Source organism: Lactuca serriola, chromosome 5, assembly GCF_051521515.1.
Source record: "Lactuca serriola cultivar US96UC23 chromosome 5, Lser_US96UC23_V15, whole genome shotgun sequence".
Taxonomy (NCBI): Eukaryota; Viridiplantae; Streptophyta; class Magnoliopsida; order Asterales; family Asteraceae; genus Lactuca; species Lactuca serriola.
This window is the reverse complement of record NC_136412.1, coordinates 332302452-332319800: the sequence shown is the minus strand read 5'-3', so window position 1 is coordinate 332319800 and position 17349 is coordinate 332302452. Positions and strand designations below refer to the sequence as shown.

At 39.2% G+C, this 17349-nt stretch overlaps 2 protein-coding genes across 3 annotated transcripts; both read right to left on the bottom strand.

Moving 5' to 3' along the window:
- Positions 1 to 59: 59 nt before the first annotated feature.
- Positions 60 to 2823, bottom strand: LOC145055236 (serine/threonine-protein phosphatase PP1 isozyme 2). Of its 2 annotated transcripts, none has more exons than XM_079003535.1 (4): positions 2194 to 2823; positions 1379 to 1938; positions 1123 to 1312; positions 60 to 288 (listed from the first exon to the last, which is right to left on the bottom strand). In XM_079003535.1, the coding sequence occupies exons 1-3, from the start codon at positions 2390 to 2392 to the stop codon at positions 1139 to 1141; spliced, it is 933 nt and encodes a 310-aa protein (XP_078859661.1). In that variant the 5' UTR covers positions 2393 to 2823; the 3' UTR covers positions 60 to 288; positions 1123 to 1138. The 2 variants fall into 2 exon arrangements, with proteins under 2 accessions (XP_078859661.1, XP_078859660.1); XM_079003534.1 differs by having other exon boundaries at positions 60 to 354; positions 2194 to 2822.
- Positions 2824 to 7905: 5082 nt separating this feature from the next.
- On the bottom strand, positions 7906 to 9334 carry LOC145055235 (ras-related protein Rab2BV-like). The gene is made up of 3 exons (XM_079003533.1): positions 9170 to 9334; positions 8784 to 8973; positions 7906 to 8635 (listed from the first exon to the last, which is right to left on the bottom strand). The coding sequence occupies exons 2-3, from the start codon at positions 8946 to 8948 to the stop codon at positions 8156 to 8158; spliced, it is 645 nt and encodes a 214-aa protein (XP_078859659.1). The 5' UTR covers positions 8949 to 8973; positions 9170 to 9334; the 3' UTR covers positions 7906 to 8155.
- Positions 9335 to 17349: the final 8015 nt, after the last annotated feature.

The following is a 17349-nucleotide window of genomic DNA, read 5'->3' as shown; positions in this document are numbered from 1 at the left end:
GATTTATATGATTCATGCCATTAGGATAATAATGCCCAAGTCCACAAGCAAACTACAAAGGGGTCAATTAGAATGGTCTATTGAGAAATTTCATGAGTCAACAACAATGAACTACCGCGTTGACAAAATTTACAACGCCAAATGTATTTACAGTGTCGTAAAATTAGGCAACAACCCACACACAAACAAAAGTGATTCGATAATCATGACAAATTGAAAATTTGGCACTTGATCATCTGAATATATCTCCATAGCACCAGCTTGGAACTCCCATTTAAAACAGCAACACTTCAATTAAAAAAAAAGTACAGAAAAATAAAAAAAACTAAAACAGCAGCCAGCATTGGGGGGATTCTGCATGTGCAAAAATGTGAAAAAAAAAAATCACATACGCAAAAATGATTAGAAGCAATATAACAAGATTTTACAGCAACTCACAACAAAAAGAATGCAGAATGAGGTTGGAAAATGCAAAAAGAATAATACTAAACAACAATTGTTCAACCGCATTTTTGACTTTTATAAAATTATAATAGAAAACTACAAATTTGGTCCCTGTGGTTCCAAAATTGCAAATTTTGTCCTTTTCAGCAGGGTTCATTATGGTTTTGGTCCCTGGTTTTAACACCCGTTTAAACTGTCTGTTAAATATTATGAAATGACGATTTTACCCTCTTTTTATATATAAAATAATTTATTTTAATTATCTATTAAAAATTAATGAAACCTGCTGAAAAGGACGAAATTTGCAATTTTGGAACTACAAAGACCAAAACCACAAAAAACATCAAACCCCAGGGAACGAATTTGCAGTTTTGTCTTTATAATATAATAGTTTGACAGTTAATATTATAATATATACATAACGATAAATATATTTGATATAGAAATTTAGAAAATATCAAAATACTTGTAATAAAATATATATATATATATATATATATATATATATATATATATATATATATATATATTTGATACAGAAAGATTAGTACTACTTAGTAAAGATTTGGTAAAAATGATAAATGTGACTCAGCAAAATCAAAGTTTCGAAAAACAAAATGATATACATATACTAATAGTCTAATAGAAAAGCATGTTATAAGAATTGTTGATGCTAACCTTAAAAGCTTTTCTGTCATAAGAATCTTGGTTTCCTATCAGCCGGCTTCAAGATTTGAAAAGAACACATCAAACTTTCATCAACACTCATCATTGCACCCGCATTATCAAATTCCCCACAATAATTTGGAGCAGAAAATATCGTCACAAGCTGCCTATCCGCAAAAAACTCATACCCATCTTCCACAACCTACCCAATAACTATTATTAATTACAAAATCAATCAAAACTCATAAAAAAAAAACATTCAAATCACCTGATGTGCACGACAGACAAGATCCATATCATGTTGCATCAAAAACTCAGCCACTTTATCAGATCCAAAAGTATAAGAAACCCCTCTATCACTCATCCCCCACCCTTTCACATCCCTACTAGGATCCGACCAAAGCAAATCACAAAGCAAACCCGAATCCGGGACGTCAGTCGGGCGGGTCAGATTCCTTATTTGATCCAAATTTGTTAGATCCGGAGACAACCCGCCATGCATACATAGGATCTTGTCATCAATCAAAGCGGCTGCTGGGAGACAGTTGAAACAATCGGTAAAAGTTTTCCAAAGTCTAACATTGAAACGGCGTTTGCATTCATCATAGAATCCGTATATTCTATTGATAGAAGCACATTCATGGTTGCCTCTTAAAAGGAAGAAGTTTTCAGGGTATTTGATTTTGTACGCGAGTAGAAGGCAGATTGTTTCTAGACTTTGTTTGCCACGATCCACATAGTCCCCTAGGAATAAGTAATTTGACTCTGGTGGGAATCCTCCGTATTCAAATAACCTCAAAAGATCACCATATTGCCCATGAATGTCACCTAAAAATGTAACGTTATCGCTCAAGATCATCATATTTGACATTACTATATTTGAGTGGATATACTCCTAAGAGAAAACACATATTCATCCCATATTACGCATGAACAATGAAGACAGAAGAAACAAGAGATTTCCAATGAAAAGTCAAAACAACAAACAGATGACAGACATAATAATGAAACGAAAATTGCAAAAAGAACCACATGATGTGTACAGATATGCAAACAGAGAAGGATTTATTTCGTTTTGTTTACCGCATAGCTTAATCGGAGCCTCGAGCTCTAAAAGATTAGGCTGTTGAAGAAATATTTCTCGAGAAGCGGTGCAAAGTTGACGGATCTCCGATTCCGACAGCTGAACCTGGCGAACCGTTCTCGCCTGCCGGAACTCCAATAGCCGATTGATTATATCATCAAGTAAAGCAGGCTCTATCCCCTGACCATTTTGAGCCATTATCTCTTTCTTATTCTCACAAAAGAATCCCCAAATACCAGGGTTTTCAAAATGAACCGAGAAAACAAAAACTTATTAGGTAATCGTTGATGGTGTTTGTTATAGAAAACATCAAGAAAACGATAGAAACAATGTTCCCAGGCGATTTATATAGGGTTGTGAGCGCATGGACAAGCGGCGATGGATCAATAAATAACAAACGAAATGATAAAATTGTTTTTGACAGAAAGAGATAAAATGGTGAGGAGGGGGAATATAGAGACAGCGACTGCAACCCTGATGGGGGCGGAGATGCCGAATCCCACCTTCTAAAATCAAATTTCTTTGAGCCGAGGACGATGAATCCGTGGCGGTCGTGTTGTTTCAGTGTTCTGCCATGAATATTCCCCCAATTAAACTTTACCTTTCGATTTAACTAATTAGAAATGGCTCAATTTTGGAATGAAATCTAGGGTTTTGATTATGGCAAAATTTAAATTCATATTTTAATGATTTTTTAGTGTTGACTCCGAAACTAAATCTTTTAAAATAAAAATTAATCAAAATATTTATATACTTTCACAAATACTACTGTAGCATAATTTCCTTGTCATTTGCAAAAAAAAAAAAAAAATAAATAAAAATAATAATGTTAGGATTTCCATCGGTATTTGGCCCAAGGCCTTTGTAATTTTATTGTTTGTATTTCTCTGTGTATTTATTTGGCATACCTAATGGAGATTCATTATGAAAAAATATCTTCACTAGTACACAATAATCTAATAGTTTGACAATTTGCTTTCAAGTCAAAAACATGTTCTACTTTCCATCGTAAAAATAATTTTTTGAAAGAAATTCAATTGATTGTTATATTTTGTTTTATATAAGTATTTAGTTTATAATAAAGATTTAATAATTTATATGTCAATGTTTTCATTTATTTTGATTGACGTGTTCAGCACTTGGTATTTTTGCATAGTAATAACTATAAAGGTATGAGAGAATTCATAAATAAAATCATAACCCGAACTAGATACCACATTTTTTGTTCTAGATTTCTTTTTTTTTGAGTATAATGGTTTTTTAAACCGTCAAAACTAATTTACTTCTAAGCTAACAACATCTATTCTAGGTATGTCCACGACAAGACTTGAACCCTCAACATCAAAAAGAGAGAGCACCACCTGATACCGTTGGGCTACAAACCCGTTGGTGGAGTATAATAATTTAATAAACAATATGATTGTGGCTTCTCGTTTTCACAAGATAATGACAGCTAAAAAACCATAATGATGAGACATATGTGTGTATGTATATCTATGGACCTCATGCATACACATACATATATGTACCATTATTAGAGTTCATTATTTAAGATTTCTTTTAAATTATATTATGTCTGTCGTGAATGATCCAATTGATATAATATATCTTGATAGTCATCCAATAAATCATTTGATCTATAAAACCAAAGATTGGTTTGATGAGTAAATTACCTAAATAATCTATATGTTTGGTAGAAAGTTGTATTTTTCAATCCAAGTTTTCTATTTCTAAATTTGCATCCTTTATGTTGGACTTCTTGCACAAATGGTTCATGTAGCTTATTTGCTAATTATAAATTTAATTGGTTTGGAACCCCCTCACATTCTCCTTCCTCCCTAAACTAAAACACATTCGCATTGTCATCTTTGGCTATCATCAAGAAACAGTATGAGAGAATACTAGGGATGAGATTTAAAACAGGAAAACCCGATCGGAACCGGAATTGGACCGGAACCGAAACCGTTAGAACTGGATTATATAGAATCAGTTCCGATTCTGAGTTTAAAGAATGGCTTTATCCCGGTTCCTAGTAATCTAGGTTTGGGTCCATCGGGTCCAGGTAAACCGGGTTTAAGAACCGAAACCAATGTTAGGAACCAGAACCATTTTTAGGGGTCGGAACTGGTTTCTTTGAAAAGTTTAAAACATGCATATCTCGTTCCTTTTAAGTCGGATTGACATGTGATTTTTTCCAACGTTTAGTTTATAATTTGTACATGATTTTAGACTATACATTTGTCATTTTTAATTTTATATTCATTAACTTACAATCCCCCAAAATCGAGATAACAAAGCTAGAAGTTTTTAGTTTTTCAACTTTTTTATATTCTGTGAAAGTTTTAAAACATGCATATCTGATTCATTTGAAGTCGAATTAACATGTTGTTTTTTCCAACTTGTAGTTTGGAGTTTGTACATTAGTTTAGACTATAATTTTGTCATTTTTGGTTTAATATTCAATGAATTACAGTTCCTCGAAGTCGGGATATCAAAGCTGAAAATTTTCAACTTTTCAGCTATTTGTTTTTGTCCTTTGTATTTCGTGAAAATATTAAAACATGCATATATTACTCGTTTAATAACGGATTGACATATGGTTTTTTCCAGAGTGTATTTTAGAGTTTGTACATGATTTTAAACTATAATTTTGTCAAATTTGGTGTAACATCCCGGAATATCAAGAGTAAAGTTGAAGGGATAAAAGAGTAAATTGGAAAGGGCAACTCGGCGAGTCCACGAGTGGATTCGGCGAGTAGGGTCGCGATTTTGGTCGCGTGTTAAGTGGCCGACTCGGCGAGTCGGCAGCTGGACTCGGCAAGTAGGCGCTGAGTGGAGAAAACCCAAATTTCGGAGGATGAGCCCTATATAAAGGACATTATATCCTCTCCCCAACCTCCTTACCTTCCCTTAAGTCCAGAAAACCCTAGAAACGCGATTGTGAAGGATTGGAGTGCAATTGAACCTTGGAAAAGAGATTTGGAGGAAGATCTTGGAGAGTTAGGAGGCTTGGAGCAAGGGGCTTTGCTTAGATTCAGATTTCATTGTTGTTGGGGCTTCCTTTTGAGGTATAATCTCGTTCTTGGGCTGTTATTCTGTTAGATTCATGATTCTTGGAATGTATGGGAGGTTTAGCTTGTGGTATCTTGAGTTTGAAGAGTAGATCTGAGGTTGCTACCTCAGATCTAGAGTGGAGGAGGTCTTAAGTGCATTAAAGTCCCTGTTCTTGAGTGATTAGTGAAGCCATCATGTCCCAAACCCTAGCCCTAAAGTGTAAAATGCCTAGATCTCTTTGGATTCAAGTAAAGTTTGCCACTTTACGTGATGGATGGGTTGTAGGAGGCTAGATCTACGTTTTGGATCAATTGCATGGCCTGGAAGGTTCTGTTTGGGATGAGATCTAGAGGCACTCGGCGAGTCACAAAGGTGTACTCGGCGAGTTGCTTGAAGATGGTCTGGAACTCGACGAATTGGAAGAACAACTCGGTGAGTAGGTAGAAGATAGCCTTAGACTCGGCGAGTCTGTTCTTGGACTCGGCGAGTCTGGTCGTGAGGTCCAAGTTTCTTCTGGTTGAGCTGTGACTCGATGAGTCAAGGGATGACTCGGTGAGTTGAGTGAGAAAGGACTCAGAGTTGCTGGACTCGGCGAGTCTTGGGGTGACTCGGCGAGTTAAGTCGCGGATGGGGGAGATTATGTGTATGTGGACTCGGCGAGTCATTGGGATGACTCGGCGAGTAGAGTCAGTCAGGGGTTGGCTTTGGCCAAGGGTTGACCAGTTATTTTCCAGAGGCATTTTGGTAATTGTTGAATATTGTTTTGAGTTCAGTGTCTTGGTGTTGGCCAGTGTTGGAGATCGTATCAGTGGTTGGAGTAGCTTGGGTTTATCTATTCAGTCGGCAATTTCGAGGTGAGTTATCCTCACTATATCAACAGGGTCTAAGGCACCAAGGCCGGCCCTTTTATTGGATTGAGATCCGGGTATTGTTGTTATGTTATTGCTTTGATATGTTTGCATCCTGGTAGCTAGGATGGTATATGTTAGAGACATGGTTAAGGTTGATATCCTGTTATGTAGGATGATGCTATGCTAGTGACCGGATAGGTCGGTATCCTGGTTAGGATGATGATATATTAGATGATCTGCTAGATCGGCTTGTTGACTGTGAATTGTTATATGATTGTATGTTTATGTGCACATGGTTGTTTGGACTGGAGTTGGGTTGAGGCGGGTCCTGCTTTGTGTTGTAGGCCAAGATACCCAGGGCGGACCGGTTGTCCCGAAGGCCCAGCGAGCGGTCCGAATAGGCTGTAGGCCCCAAGAGGGCGGACCAGACGTGCCGAGGCTCGGAGAGTGGACCAGGCCGACTGAACGCCCGGTGTGGGCGGACCAGTCATACTGTAGACTCAGAGAGTGGACCAAGTGGATTGAAGGTTCGGTTTTTCCGATTCTAAACCCACTAAGTAGCGAGTAATTACCAAAAATTCTGGTTTTTCCGATTCTAAACCCACTTTACCCGGTTCCACCCCACCCACTTTGATATTTCTAGGTTTTCCGGTTCTAGACTCAGTTTACTCGGAACCGAATCGCAACCGGTTCCTATATACTGGTCCGATTTCTGATCCTATAAAATCCCGTTAACCTGTTCCGGGTCCGGGTCCATCCGAGTTGGGTTTAAACCCACTTTCATCCCTAGAGAATACCCAACACCTTTATGCATGGGTTGAGGTTCATTGCAATCTAACAATCATTTAGATGCTCAATTTGTCTAATTACTTTATACATTTATACAAGTTTATATAAGACCAAAACTTAGCTTGAAGCATCTTAGATTTATTAACTTTAGTTATTATAATTTATCTAGTTCTCTTCATTTATACCTATGTAATTTCACCCATCTTCACTATTTGGACATTTCTGATTATCTCCTTCCTTGTTGAAAGAATACCAAAAATCCATGGTAACCTGACCTCTTTAAGATAGTTAACTCTCTACAAAAGGACCAAGACATAAACAATATTCCACTGGATTAATCAATCATGGACTTGCCTTTCATCAAACATCTTGTAAATGTACTGAATACAGGACAATACAGTTTTCAATACACTATAGTTTAGACACACAATGAAGTATTCTCATGGAATCATACATTTTTCTAAGCAAATATTTCGATGGATTTGATGGCATGCTTCTTCGCTTCCTCCGTAAGCATCATAATTGTTAGAACTATGTTTTCTATGGTTGTCTTCACCTAATCCTTCTTAGCATCCTTCCACATCCTAAACCTCCTGGTAATCTTCCTACTCTTGTGGTTAACACATTGTTATGTAACATTTTAATCTTCTTCCTCGATGTTCCTCTGTATGCTTATATATGAGACCATGTGGTCTACTGCCTAGACCTTCACTTCTTTATTAATCCCACAAAGATCATCCTCAAACACTTAAGCTTGGTAACAAATTAACAATAAACACAATACTTTGATTGATAACACAACAACATATAAAGTAGTTAAAATACAACATTTTTCTTCCTATAAACAATTATAATATTACAAATAAAATATAAATATATATAGAATAGTAAAAGTTTAAGGAACTAAATCACTCATAAATGTATAATGATTAGGCTCCCTAGCTAGATATTAATCCATTTTGATTGGGATAGCTAATAGTTTGTGGATGCAGCTTTATAATAATCATTAAAATAAGCTTTTTAGAAAATAAAATGATTACTAATATAACAAGATCTTGGTTTGATAAACAAGTTGAGTGTAAATTACATGTACAAACCGGGACAACGAGCACAGATATTTTAGGTGCGTAATTGCATGTCAATAATCTCACAATAACATTTCTTCAAAAACATTATTCTATAAAGACCTCATCAAAGATTAAAAAAAATGCAATACAAATCACATATGTGCTTTGCTACCAAATCTTTACTTCACCAAACATGGCGCTCAAGAAGAGCAACAACCTCTCTTTGTGTTCCCCAACGCATCACCAACATCAATGGTGGTTCCATTTCCCGGTAAGCCCATCGCCGCTTCTTTCGCCGCCAACGCTTTCTTACTAACAATACGATATACATCCGTCAAAAGCGTATGAAAAGCTTTCTCAATATTATACGATTCAAGTGCCGATGTTTCCAGAAACGAAAGCCCTTCTTTTTCAGCAAGACATTGACCATCTTCCTCAGCCACCGATCTCAGATGGTTCAGATCCGACTTGTTTCCGGCCAACATCAGAACAATATTACCGTCGGCGTGTTCCCTGAGCTCACGCAACCACCTTTGGAGGTTGCCGAAGGTTGGTCTTTTTGTTATGTCGTACACCAGAAGAGCTCCGACGGCGCCTCGGTAGTAGGCACTCGTGATTGCCCTGTACCTCTCTTGCCCCGCCGTGTCCCAAATTTGAGCCTTTATCGTCTTTCCGTCGACCTGTGTTCATATCTCATATCATTGGTGAATCTCCACAAACTTCCAATTCATTTAAAATCATTTGATTATAACGCCATTATGACCAAAAATCAACTCATTTGACATCAATTTTGGGATGAAAGAAAAGAAAGAAAGAAAGAACACAAACCTCTATAGTTCTCGTAGCAAACTCAACTCCAATGGTGGATTTGGACTCCAAACAGAACTCATTCCTCGTAAACCTCGATAAAATGTTGGATTTCCCAACACCTGAATCACCTATCAACACGATCTTGAATAAGTAATCGTATTCATGGTCTACCCTACTCGCCATTTTCTTCGCTCGTTACCTTGTAGACCTACACCAACATCAAAATGACAGTATCGAGATCTAGTAAGATCCCAGATAAACCCTATTCACAAGTTTAGTTTCGAACAAAACCCACAAATTACTTTCAAAAAAACCCCACAGTGATCGAAAATTAGTAATCAAAATCAAATTAAGCAATCATTACATAAACAGGGTGTGTAACAGTAATGTGTTGGAAATCATACCGGGAACGTGAAGGCAGCAATTGGAAGAAGTTGAAATAGGGAGAATTTTGGGGGAAATGGGGTTGAAGAGAACGGAAGAAACAATGGAGAGGGGGGCTTGAAACGACAATGGGAATATCTACGAGTCATGCGTGGGAGAATACGTGTGATGTGTTGTTAGACAAGGACTGTATCTTGGCACCGTCCTAATAGTATATAAAAATGTGGAAACAAATTATTTTCATCAATTCCAAAATTAAAAATGATTTGTTACGAGAAATAACAATATTTTAAGGGAAACTTAATTTGATAATGATAATGACTTTTTAAGACGTGGTTGGTTTGCGTATTTTAGTGCAAACCAAAACAACTGAGTATTAGATGTCATATGTTTTTGTTGTCAGGCAAAAAGGAAATAAATCCTTCTTGATTTTATTTATTAATATAAAGAGAGATGAAAGAAATTTAAATTCTTTTATCCTGTATAAATAGAAATACACGAATGCCCTTAAATAGTTAAATCATAAAAGTCCATTATTATTATTTATTATTTTAAGTATCATTGTTTAACATGTTTATGTCATTTAGCTGCGTTGCATTTAGTTGTTAGGTTCATGGGTTTTCATATTTTTGAGGGGGTTTTGGAGTGTTTTTTAAACTCTAAAAGCATTTTTAGACAAAAGTGATTATCGGTTTATAGTGATGGTAAATAAGTTTTAAAAAAAGTGTTAGATTAATTTTTACGGTGAAAAAACCAATAAGTCAATAAGTTAAAAAAATGTTTGGCTTAAAAACTCATTTCTGAAGTTATTTTTGCTAAAAAACCATAAGCAGTTTCAAAAGGCTAAGTTTTACATGTTTTTCAAAAACAACTTTTTGAAGCTAATAGAAAATTTATTCTTAAAAGTGTTTTTGAGTTTGCCAAACATTTTTTTTGACTTATTGGCTTTTCAAAAAGCCAAATGTTTTGAAAAGCAATCTCAAACACCGCCTAAGACATTTTATGAGGATTGATGGAACTTTGTTATTTGTATTTTTTGGATTTTTTTTAAAGGAACTTCTCTAACGTGGGTTTCTGGGTCACCTTTCACACACCAACTAATTCCTGTTGTGAACATACGGTTGTATGTAACACACCATTCTGACACGTATCACAATATTGTCCGTTTTAGGTTCCCGACACGAAATCTTCACAGGGGGTCACCCATCCCTGAATTGCTCTCGCCCAAGCACGTTTAACTGCAGAGTTTTTATGAGAGTTTTTATGGGATCTATTGCCCTCACCACTTTAAAACGCGTTGTGTCGAGGAAGGTATACAAACACCTTATAAGAAATACTTAGTTCTCCTTCCAACCCGATGTGGGATCAGGTGCAACCTACCTTCACCCTCCATTATAGGGTTCGATGTCCTTATTGAACACATCGACCCCTACCCTAGCTTTGATACCAATTGTAACACCCCCTCTGGCACGTATCACAATATTGTCCGCTTTAGGCTCCCGGCACAAAAACTTCCCAATGGGTCACCCATTCCTAAATTGCTCTCTCACGGGCACGCTTAACTGCATACTTCTTATGGGATCTGCTGCCCTCACGGCCTTAAAAAAACATTGTGTGAAGGAAGATATCTACACCCCTTATAAGGAAATGCTTAGTTCTCCTTCCAAGCTGATGTGGGATCAGGTGCAACCTACATTCACCCCCTATTTTGTAACATCCATAAAAATCATGATAAATTTAAACTTTTTAAATACAACCCCAAAACCATAAAGTGCTTACAAAATAGTTTTCAAAACATTTCTGTCATCAGAGTTTCCCAAAATCATAGATCATAAACAAAGGATGTGTACGGTCACGCCTTCTCCTTCCCGCGGTCATTTAAAGTACCTGAAACATAACCCAAAATTATAAGCCAATGCTCGGTGAGTTCTCCGAAAGTACCAACACATAACCAAATAACATATACAATAACAACATGCAATGGGTCCACAACTAAAAGAATGGATTACTCCTGAGCCCTCACCATAAGTCCAACTTACCCTCGGGGCCCACAACTTATGTTTGGCTTGCTCACTGACTAGATCAGTCATCAAACTAAAATATCATTAAGCCCTTAGTACGAGTCTAGCATACCACCTGGTCCTCAGCTTGTATCTAGAATGCTCATGAGCCCTTAGTATGAGTCTGGCATGCACTACTCGGCCATCGGCTCATATATGAAATGCTCCAAGGTTTGTTGGCTACCGTACGGAGCAGTACAACCTCAACCCAACACAATATGTCGACATATACTAGATAATAAACATATACAAATAATCATGCAAACAGAATCACACGTAGTCCTACATATCTACCAGACTGACATATTAGTAACTAGCATAATCATGCATATCTATTCCATACTCAACATATTAGTGAATATCAACTTATGGGTTGGCCTTAGTGCCTTCAACCCGCAAGTATAGTGAGGAAAACTCACCTCACATACTAAATAGTAGCTCATGAGGTCCCGACTCCGAATCTCAGCTCAAACTGTCACCTATCCACCCAAATGATCAAAATCAAAATCCTAAAATACCCTTAAGGTCAAACTTGGTCAAAGTCCAAGTCAATTTGGTCAAACCAACTAAGTCAACCCAGCCGAGTCAACCCAAAGTGCGAGTACGTGGGGAGTACACAGAAGGTACGATGGGTGTAATTGAGTCCTCACATGTTGACCACCATCGGGGTGGTTGACCTCGTACGTAGGGTGTACTCCGAGTATGCGGGCGTACTCCCAGGAACTTCAAAACTCATTAAGTGCTTAATGGCTTAAACAATTACGTCCATATTTCATATCCATGGCTAAAATACACTCAAGAGCCATAAACTTTCCAACTTTATGACTTTGAATGCAACGACCCAATTTTCATGACCAAAAATTTCGTTTTAAAAACATTACTTTTAGAAAATATTAAAAGCTAAAACATTGTCTGATCAAGTTATCACACAAGTGAACCATGTCTAAAAGCCAACTCATACATTCGATCAAAATATCAGAGTACAAATCCCAGTGAAGCTCGTAAATGCGGAAACCGGAGAGTGTGTGTGTGACGTGTCGCTACCGCGCCGGCCCCTTTCCCCTAGCTGAGGAGGTACCTGAAACCAAAACTGAAAACTGTAAGCACAAAGCTTAGTGAGTTCCCCCATAATACCACATACCATGCAACATATAATAACCATTGTTCAGCTAGGAGTTACGGGCCTTGCCCACACTCGGGAAGATACGGGCCCTGCCCACACTTCGCTAGCCGGGAGATACGGGCCTCGCCCACACTTGTGAAGATACGGGCCCTGCCCACACTTCGCTATCTGGGAGATACGGGCCTAGCCCACACTCCAACCTCGGAGAGATACGGGCCCTGCCCACACTCAACCGCCAACCCATAACATACAAGTATCACGCAGACAACAAGTATAAGCAATTCTATCATATTAACACATATATCATACTTGACTAAACCCAGAGATACGGGCTCGGCCCACACTCTAGTACTAGCATCTCGTCTACACGGGTCGGCCTTGGTGCCTTGGACCCGTTCCTACTGGAAAGGAAACTCACCTCGAAATAGCTGCTGGTCTGTGTGGGAATTGATCACCTACTACTGCTGCTGCTGCTCCGGAAACCCTCCGGCTGCAATTCCCACAATATACTCAATCAAACACTGCTCACTGACCTTTGGGTAAAATGACCATTTTACCCCTGACCTTGCCCTAAGTCAAAGTCAGAGTCAACTTTCAGTTGACCTCGACTCGCCGAGTTGGCTTTCCAACTCGCCGAGTCCCTACGCGAACGACTGCCCTGAATCCTGGTCCTACTCGTCGAGTTAGGCGACGACTCGACGGGTTCACCTTCTTAACCAATATTTAAGTCCTTCATCCTACTCGCCGAGTTGTATGAACAACTCGCCGAGTTCATCTTCATCCGATGAACACTTATGCGAAGACTCGCCGATTTGTATGAACAACTCGTCGAGTCCATCTTCATCCGAAGAACACTCATGCAGCGACCCGCCGAGTTGTATGAACAACTCGTCGAGTCTGATCTTGATCTAAGGAGATTGCCTTGAACTCGCCGAGTCAGGGCATTGACTCGCCGAGTACCTCCATAGATGAGTTAAGCTTCCGACTCACTGAGCCACACCCCGTGACTCACTGGTCACTCGACACTACAAAAAGGGGACAAACTCGGAGACTCGCGAATAGACTCGCCGAGTCATATGAACGACTCGCCGAGTCGTTGCCATGCACCTACTGAATACACGGATTTGCTCGATTCCAGTCCATGCCATTCATAGATCTGGACCTCTAGGACACGAATCACACGTAAAGTTTCCAAATTTACGTGTGGATATTCACCAATATGGATTTTAGGGCTCAAAATGTCTCAAAAGGGTAGATCTAGGACTAACAAGCAACATGGGGCCAAAAAGCTAACAGATCTGAGCCCCTGGAGCTCAATCTTGCCTAGATCCAAAGGCCAAACGCCTTATTACAACATACAATGCACATACAAGCTTGGGGATTTGATCAAGAAGGACCCAAATGAAGTTTTAAGCATAGAATCAAGGGGAAAACGGGTTATACCTCAAAGGAACTGCTGGAAGAACACAAATAATGCTTGGATGGCTTCCCTTCTTCTGGATCTACTTCCTTCCTCTTTCAAAGCCTTCAAAAACACACCCACTAACCTCAAACTCTCAAAGAATAGCTTAGAACGAGAGATACAGGGCTTTAAGGGTCAATGGGGGCCGACTTGGGGCTGATAAGTCCTTTAAATAGGGTGCAAACCCCTGAAACTTAGGGTTTCATCCAACAGCTGTGACTTGCCGAGTCCAGGATATGGACTCGCCGAGTCACCAACTTAAACGTGTCCCGGGTCCCGCATCCACTCGGCGAGTCGGACCTATGACTCGCCGAGTCCAAGGCTAAAAGAAAGGAAATACTCAAATAACATTTACGTACCAGGAACCGGGTGCTACATTGAATGCCCATTAAGTTCCTAATCCGACTTCTTAATCCATTGAGACATTCTGCAAGATGAATGAAGCAAAACCAACCATTTGAAATCCATTTTTATGACGCGAGACCCTCCTAAGGGTCTGAAAGGACAGCTTAATGGGTCAAGAAGATGCTTTGTTCATGAAACACCACATTTGAGACAAAAGAACCTAAAACTAATCCAAAAAAAAAAAGATCTACAAGAAACTACAACAAGTTCAGAACTTGATACCTCAAAATGGTGCCAAAAGGTGGTGTGATCCTGAATCAAGAGAGCTTCACTCCTTCGAAGTCGTCTCCTCTCCCTTCCTTCTTCTTCAAGAGCACCAAAACACACACAAGCTTAAAAATGGCTTCTCAATAGGATATTAGGGTTGCAGACACGTATTAGATGGTGGAGGCTGATAATGTGAGGAAAAATGAGGCTATAATGGGGTTTAAATACGAGCTGAACCCTAAAAACTAGGGTTTGCATGTTGGGCACGTAGTCCCCATGTACCTATGTATGCCCTGCGTACTAAGGCACGCCTTAGTACACTAAGCGTACTCTCAAACCCTCCAAATTACAAAATTGCCACTAGGGCGTCCCAAGAACACTTCCTTCTATTTAGGGACCCAATATGCAACATAATAAAATTATAGGGTTAAATTTAGAAGTACCATGTCATCAGGATGTTAGTATTCTCCCCCACTTAAACTAGACTTCGTCCTCGAAATCTGTCGCGACGAATAACTCATGATAATGCTCATGCATCTCAACCTACAGCTCCTAGGTCCACTCAGTGCCTCTCCTATGTTGCAACTATACCTTTACTAAAGGTATCTCCTTGTTACGCAGAGCCTTCATCTTCCTTTCTAAAATAGCCACCGGTCTCTTAACGTAATTTAGGCGCTCACCATCTTGAATATCATCCAAGGAAACAACTGCCTCATAATCCAATACGCACTTTCACAACTGTGAAACATGGAAAGTGTTGCGAATCTGATTGGGATCCTCAGGTACACCTAACCTGTAAGCTACCTTGTCAACCCTAACAATCATCCAAAAAAGGTCCAATAACCGGGGACCCAATTTCCCTCTCTTACCGAAGCATATCACACCCTTCCAGGGTGAGACCTTTGGAATTACCATATCGCCGACCTAAAATTCCAACTCTGATCGGCGTCGGTCGACATAGCTCTCCTGTTGACTATGAGCGGTTTACAGTCTCTGCCTGATCTGCTGGATATGCCTTGTGGTTTAAAGGACTAATTCGGTCCTTCCTATAACCAGGTGACCAACCTCTCCCCAACAAACTGGGGTGTGACACCTCCGACCATACAAGAGCTCAAATGGTGGAGCACCAATGCTAGAGCTCAAATGGTGGAGCACCAATGCTAGAGTGATAAGTGTTGTTGTAAGAGAACTCTACAAGAGGTAGGTACGAATCCTAAATCCCAACAAAATCAATAAAACATGCCCATAACATATCCTCAAGGTTTTGTATCTTCCGCTCACTTTGGTCGTCGGTCTGCGGATGATATGCAGTGCTGAAGTGTAGCCTCGTCCCAGTTCCTCATGGAACTTCTGCCAGAATCGAGAAGAGAACCGAACATCTCGATCAAAAACAATGGAAATCGAGACCCCATAGCGAGCAACAATCTATCTAACATAAATACCGACCAACTTTTTGGCTGAAGAGCTCTCTTGGATAGCCAAAAAGTGGGCACTTTTGGTCAATCGATCCACGATGACCCATATAGCATCAAAACCCTTTGCCGTCTTCGATAACCTGGTGATAAAGTCCATGGTGATTTGTTCCCACTTCCACATGAGAACCTCGAGCGGCTGTAGCTTTCCATGCGGCCTATGATGCTCAACCTTGACCATCCTATAGGTCAAGTATCTCTCGACATACCAATCTATCTCCGTCTTCATACACGACCACCAATAGCTCAATCTCAAATCCTGATACATCTTGGTGGCTCCCGGGCGTATAGAAAATCGAGACTTATGAGCCTCTTCTAACACAATCTGTATGACCCCACCAGAAATTGGGACCTAGACCCGACCACATCGGGTCAATAACTCTCAACTATCCATGACAAATATGTTAATCTCACCTCTAGGGCTACCTGACTTACTTAAGCTTCATTATTCACATGTAAATACCCCCTTTAGGGGTTCTCTATTTTCGTCCCTTTATTCCCTCATAAAAGAGTCGAAATTTTGCTCTCCTCTCCCCCCTCTTAAAGTCTTCTAGTTGCTAGGGTTTTGGGTACAAGCCATTAGAGGCATCCAAGATTTTGGTGTCTGCTTTACAAGGAAGTAAAATGAGATTTTGGTTGATTAATTGATACATTAATCAAAAGGTATGTATCCCTAAACCTTCGTGTAATTTCGATTATACTAGGGTTTCTTGATGTTCATAGTTAGTTGCAATCAACAAGGGAAACACAAATCCTTCCTAGGTTGCATGCGAACTTAAAGGTTTAATAGTTTTTCCGCCACAAGAAATTTTTATAACCTAAAAAAAACATCAAATACGTGGTCGTACATGGACGATGGTCTAGTTGTCGACGACAAATTAATAGAAAAGACGGGGTCGCACAAATATATATGGGGATAGTGAAGACGATTTCATGGAAGGAGTGTGTAACGACAACCAAGGGTGGAGTCCAACTAGGTGTTCTCGAAGGCGCCGTTGAAGGTGCCACACACAGTGGGGTCTCTCTATTTTTAGGGATTCGAGTCATGATTATACTACATACGAGGAATGCATTTTGGTGAAGATCTGATTAGCAACGAAGAATGGCATTGAAGCTACCAACGTTGAAACTATCGATGTTAGACTCTCTTGGTGGGAACGATGTTGATGGATGAGGGTTTTCAGGAAAGCGACCATGAGGAAAGGGAAAATCTTTGGTTTTGTATATTTTAATAGCAAGTTACAGTTTAGGTCTCTAATTTGGTCAAATGGAAAACATTTTATATTTTGACAAAACTTTATGAAGGATCCTGTGGTTTGTAAAAGACATTTTTTCCTCAAGCCTTGCATTTGTTGCGACTAAACGAACCAAAAGTGACAGAGGGAAACAAAAAGGACTGTGTATGAAATCTTTTTAAACCACATTGACCTTCTTTAAAGACAAACAAAATTAAGGACTAAAACCCACATTT